The following is a 6,505-nucleotide window of genomic DNA, read 5'->3' as shown; positions in this document are numbered from 1 at the left end:
TTTTCCCACGGAAGTATCCTCCCATTTTCCATAGGTTTCGCAAGGTTTGCATTGACGGTAGTGTGCGTTTCTCTGTTGGAAGAATTTAGTCGTTTTGGCATGACATTCGTGTACAGGTAATATGATATTTATGGGAGAGAATCCATCGTGTTATAGATTATTTATCGGGGACATTAACACAGATTTACATTTGCTTGTGCGCGGAACAACAGCATATCGTGGAGTTGACATCAATACAATAATAATTGATAACCTTTTACGATCAAACATTGCTTGTGGCGCGCATTTTCCATGTCTCATCAGCAGTGTGTGCGATAGGCTAGCACTGGGTCACATAGTAACATTGACGATGTTACATTTGTGATACAATCGTTGTGGCGAATTTAAATTGGCTACACTCCTGTCATTTATGCATGTGGGATACAGTGGTGTTGGCTGACGTATTTTTCTTGAAGTTGAATAGCACTTCTCTTGATCTCTCATAGCCAACTTGCAGTCTATGAGTTTGTTTTTCCTGATCCCGGTTGTGTATGTTCAAATAGTTAGTTACATGAATTATTATAGATTATGAAATGTGGGGTAAAGATGTATATCTGCGGCAGTTTTGTTCTGCATTGGTTGCAGTGACCTCCATGGATGCAATGCATACAAGGAAATAACCAGGAAGTTATTCAGACATGCTAAGCCATTGGCTGCTCTGGTTGTCTGTCTCAGCCACTACTGTATACATAATAGCTCAGTCTCTTTCTAAGATTAGCATTACTTTTCTGAAAATGGCTGTTTTTCCCCCAATCTCTGAACATTGCTATCTGTTTCTTCCCTCAGCAGTATTTGAATTTTTGGAGGCATGTCCAAGAAAAGGGGCAGGTATGTGTAAACATGTTGTTTTCTGTAAATATGTTATCATGACATGCACACTTTGGGATTTTCCTCTTTCCAGACTGTCAGGGTAAGCTACACTAGGCTTCACGTATGAGCAAATATGAATTGTTTAACTCTCATAATAACATGTAAAATATGTCCCACTTCCTTGTGAAATTATCCTATGAGTTTGCATATCCAACTATGACAAACATAAATTGTGTCCCCAGAAAGCGGAGTAGCGGGGAGCTGAGTGACACCACAGTGATGACCCCTGACCCCAACAGTCTCCTGGGAGTGAGAATACAACACAACTGGAGGGAGAAGGGCAGCCAGAGCAAATGGAAAGGCACCGTCCTGGACCGTCTCAGTGTCAACCCCTCACTATTCATGATCAAGTACGACGGGTTTGACTGCGTCTACGGCATCGAGCTATTCAAGGACGAAAGGGTGTCTAATCTACAGGTCCTCACGGAGAAACTTGGTGAGTGTTGTGAATGTGATGAGTTTGGCTCCTTTTTTAGATCAGGCTTCATATCCTCTGCTCTGGATAATGCAAAAACTTTTATAATTTGGTGTGCACGGGTTATGACGTGTTCTTATTGTATATCTGCTACTGCATGATCAGACTGCAGGGACACAGTGGTTATGCAATGTTGGTCTCTGCCTTGACGACACTTATCTGCTTCCTCAGTCAACAACAAGATCAAGGTTCCTCACGGGGCAGAGGATTTGGTAGGCAAAGCGGTGGAGCACCTTTTTGAGAAGGAGGATGGAGAGAAGAACGAGTGGCGAGGCATGGTCCTCTCCAGGGCTCCCATCATGACTAACTGGTATTACATCACCTATGAGAAGGACCCCGTGCTCTACATGTACCAGCTGTGGGACGATTATGCCGAGGGAGATCTCAGGATCTTACCTGAAGCAGGTATTGACCATTTCTCAGCTTCAGCATCATCTCCACCTGCAGCAGAGTGTTCAGATACTTCCCCCTACAGAGAACTGGAGAGAGGCTGATTACAGAGTAGAACTTGTTTATTCTTTACACACCAATTATAAGATAGTGGATTTAGGAGGGTTACTTTACAGTATTTGCTGTGTTTGTACTTGTAGAAAGGACAACTATGTATCTATGAATACTTATAAGCATAACATATTTTGATAATTCCCCTATAAGCAGATTTCAAGAACAGACCCCAAGCATTGACATTATTCATTGTTTTTCCCTCTAGAAAATAAACACTTGCTTCCGGCCGACCGAAAGCCCGGCGAGGAGACTGAGAGTCTCGTGGGTAAGCAGGTTGAGTATGTTACTGACAAAGGTGTGAAGCGAACAGGCCTAGTGATCTACCAAGTCCCTGCCAAGCCTTCTGTATACTACATCAAATATGACGATGACTTTCACATCCATGTCTACGACCTGGTCAAGACCACATAGGACACTTGTTTACTCCCATCGCTTACTTTTCACTTATCCTCCTCTCTTGATCTCTCTAAAGGCCCTGGAGGGTTTAACAGTTATGCTTTGTCATTCAGGAAGTGCAATCTATTAGTCCACATTGAATCTAGTTCTATGATATGCACAGCAGAACTGTAGCAATGCTATTGTAGGCCATTAGGAGGAGGGTGGGAACGTGTACACTTGGAAGGACCTTTTTACCCTCCCCACTTCTTTGGTTACCCCATTTCGTGGTTGTGCTCCACCATAGACTCACATCTTGGACAGTTCAGGAGTGCACCTTGCCCTATGATAGACTCACATCTTGAACAGTCCAGAAGTGCACCTTGCCCTATGATAGACTCACATCTTGAACAGTCCAGAAGTGCACCTTGCCCTATGACAGACTCACATCTTGGACAGTCCAGGAGTGCACCTTGCCCTATGACAGGCTTACAGTATAGTGCAAGAATGACCACATTTCAATTGTCTCCCACATCCTGATGCTTAATTCAAAGCAGAACTGAATTATATATTATAAAACTAAAAGCTGTCCCCAGTAGCCATTCATATTTGGTCCTTGAATGACCAAACAGCGAGCATGATGTATAAGTGAATCTTTGTAGAGACTAGTTTGAGCTGTTTTGTTCAGTGGTGTTAGCTTTGAAAGTGAAATGCAGTAAGCTGTGATGCCCCTGAAAGCATCATTACATTTTTTTGTTGTCTTTATTAATAGACAACTAACTTTGTTTGATTTGTGTCAGTCAGTTCATAGACAATCATTCCTTGATAAACCCACAATGCTATCATTGGATTCATAGCACTGGGTTGCACTGGCCTAGGAGTAGTGTATAGCAGTGTCTCCCAACTCCAGTCCTCGAGTACCCCCAACAGCACACCATTTTGTTGTTGGCCCGAACAAACTCATCTGATTCAACTCATTGAGGGCTTGATGATTAGTTAACCATTGGAATCTGTGTGCTTATCCAGGGCTACAACAAAAATGTTTGCTGTTGGGGTTATTGGACGACTGAAGTTGAGAAGCACTGCTGTGTGGTGATGGTTCAAACACTATTTTGAACTGCCTAATATAACATTCATAATGCTGAATCAAGACTTGTTAGAAACAAGGAATACAGGTCTTCATAAAGTTAGGGCCAGGAGTTTTTCCTTGACCACACAACCTGATGAGTTGTCCAGATCAGGGAAACTCCTGGCCCTAACAGTACCTGACATGTTCAAAACATCCTCAGACTGTATGATTAGCTTGAGGAGTAGAATAGAGGCAGGGCTTCACTACATTCTGATCTTCAATAGAAAGCAAACAAGCATCATAAAGTGCCTTCAGGCTGATCATGTTGCCATACTCTATATATTTGCTAACCTCTCACAATTTTATTCTGTTTAATGTTAAAGCCACTATTTGGTCAGTATTAGTAAAAGTAAAAAATGCTCGAAAGAAACAAACTTGTCAAAGACTGCGTGACAAGGTTGTTGCTATTGTCTGTTTGTATTTGAGAATGTGTGCAATGTTGGCAGTTACTGCAGTATACAATAATTTCCCCTAATATAACATCCATGACCAACAACAAGTGGTATATTGTAGCAATGGGAAACCATAATGGTAAAACGCATGGAGAAAATAAAACATTTATAACACGGCATACAGTATTTATTCTGTAACTTTAGATTGTGTTGTAAATGTATGCTGTTGTGATTACTCCCGTTATATTGTAAATATCACATTGAAACACCAGCTTTTACAACCCATCTACAAATCTAACCTAGAGAAATGCAGCAAAGACAGCTTCCAAAAAATCCTTAGGCCTGGTCCCTTGAGAGGAAAAATACAAGTTTTCACTTTTTAATCTTATTTTAAAGACTTGGGAGCTACACTCCATAATGTAATCACAGGAAGTCCAAAACTAAAATGGACTGGCTAGGAGAATTCAGATTTACAGTCAGTCTCCTGTCCTACTCACCACTCCAGGGTATCCAGTCTATCTCTTTACACAGTACATTGGTCCATGGTGCATAAGGGTCATTGTACTTAGGCTGTGTTTAGACAGGCAGCCCAATTCTGATCTTGTTTTTCACTAATTGTTCTTTTGACCAATCAGATTATCTCTGAAAAAGATCTGAAAGGATCTGATGTGATTGGTCAAAAGTCCAATTAGCGGGGGGAAAATACTGAATTGGGCTGCCAGTAAAAATGTAGCCTTTTATTGTCAGATTTGCATGCATAACTTGAATGTAACCAAGCATATTGGTTATGACAGTTGCAGAGGTATAATATGATATATCTGGCAGATAATTTTGTGGCAGTCTTTGCAGTCCAATTTTAGTAAAATGTTTAGCTTGAAAATGTGACTGTAAAAAAACTAAATTGTCAGGGCTTATCTATAGACGGGTTAGCTGACGTCAAGAAAACGATGTGCAGGCTTCAATGGGGCAGAAGACAGTGTGTTGTGATTCTGGATGGTCAGATAGCTAGCAACAATGACAAGAACCTGCCACGTTTGGAATCTGTAGGTGGCTCGTTTTATCTAGTTCTTGATACCATTTCTTGTTTTAAGGCATTTTGACTGATGTCACATCTATGCTAATAATCTGTAACGTTATATTTGAGGGACAAGTGTATGGGGTCAATTTCACGCTATATGTATTGAATTTAAAAAATGTAAAAACGTGAACATGAAAAATAAAGTTGAGAATGTTAACATATTTTCGAGAACAGGTGAAATAATAGATGTTGAGATCAAAAACCAAACAATTGAAAGCAAAATGTATAGAATTATAAACAAAAATAATACATCAAAAACTTTTAAGCGAATAATTTTAAAGCGAGAGCAAAACTCTATGACAAATGTTTTATTTATTTATTTGAAAACGAATGCATAAATAGTTTTCGGTTAAATTTTCAACCAATCCTATTGGATACATTTTGCCTACGCTCTTGCCTGCATGTGCTACCTTTTTGTTGCGCAACTCGTATCTTTGCTTTTGATGTCAGTTTCTTTGCTTTCACTACCAGTCTTTTCGATTGCAAGTTTTGGCATTATTTTTCTGTGAAGGGCGGGGTTTAGAGGAACATGATAGACAGGCTTTTTTTCTATTACCTACTTAGGTAGACGGTCTGAGGTCACCTGGTTTTAGGGTTTTAGCTAACGTACTTTAAAATTGTCAGTCACGGGTAAATAATGTACGGATATTAGAAGCATGTCTATCTAATACATTTAATGACAAACCATCTAACTACTTAGGTAAACATATGACTTACCTGTTGCGCAGGTGTTGGTAACTGGTTCGCCATACACCTGCGCCAAACGTTGTGCAACAGGTAAGTCATATGTTTACCTAAGTAGTTAGATGGTTTGTCATTAAATGTATTAGATAGACATGCTTCTAATATCCGTACATTATTGACCCGCGACGGACAATTTTAAAGTACGTTAGCTAAAACCCTAAAACCAGGTGATGTCAGTCCGAATACTTACAGACTTTTTTTCTATTACCTACTTATCATGTTCATTGATTGGGTTAAGACGAACCGTCACTTCAAAACTAGTGGACCAATGGAGACTCATTGTCTACACCTCCCTCTAATCCCCGCCCTTCACGGGAAAATAATTTCAAAACTCGCAATTGAAAAGACTGGTAGTGAAAGCTAAGAAACAGCCAACAAAAGCAAAGATACGAGTAGTGTAAGAGCGTAGGCAAAATGTATTCAACAGGATTGGTTGCTGGGAAAGTATAACCGAAAACGATTTTTGCATTCTTTTTCAAATATATATATTTTTTACCATTTGTCATAGTTATCCTCTCGCTTTAAAATGATTTGCCTACAAGTTTTGGGGTTTTGCTTTTGATGTCTTATTTTAGTTTACAATTCTAATCATTTCGCTTTCAATTGTTTGGTTTTTAATTTCAACATCCATTATTTCACCCGTCCTCGAAAACATGTTCACATTCTCAACTTTATTTTTCATGTTCACGATATATTTTATTTTGAATTCAATACACATGGCGTGAAATTGACCCCATACAAGTGCTCATTGTTCACATTTATGTTTTCAATAAACATTGGAGACAAAATATAGTTTGTCAAAAATTTTGTTGCTAAACAACAAACCTATCAATGCTACTTGTATCACCACCATTTGTGTTGTGGTGTTTCTATGTACAGTAAAATGAAACTCCAAAAGA

At 39.4% G+C, this 6,505-nt stretch overlaps 1 protein-coding gene across 2 annotated transcripts; it reads left to right on the top strand.

Annotated features, from left to right (window-relative positions):
* Window positions 1–6,505, top strand: LOC129855182 (spindlin-Z-like). Of its 2 annotated transcripts, none has more exons than XM_055922595.1 (5): window positions 1–116; window positions 829–867; window positions 1,092–1,345; window positions 1,556–1,789; window positions 2,094–6,505. In XM_055922595.1, the coding sequence occupies exons 2-5, from the start codon at window positions 848–850 to the stop codon at window positions 2,297–2,299; spliced, it is 714 nt and encodes a 237-aa protein (XP_055778570.1). In that variant the 5' UTR covers window positions 1–116; window positions 829–847; the 3' UTR covers window positions 2,300–6,505. The 2 variants fall into 2 exon arrangements, with proteins under 2 accessions (XP_055778570.1, XP_055778569.1); XM_055922594.1 differs by having other exon boundaries at window positions 826–867.

Source organism: Salvelinus fontinalis, chromosome 5, assembly GCF_029448725.1.
Source record: "Salvelinus fontinalis isolate EN_2023a chromosome 5, ASM2944872v1, whole genome shotgun sequence".
NCBI lineage: Eukaryota > Metazoa > Chordata > Actinopteri > Salmoniformes > Salmonidae > Salvelinus > Salvelinus fontinalis.
The sequence above is the reverse complement of the archived record's forward strand: the minus strand, read 5'-3'. Positions and strand labels throughout refer to the sequence as shown.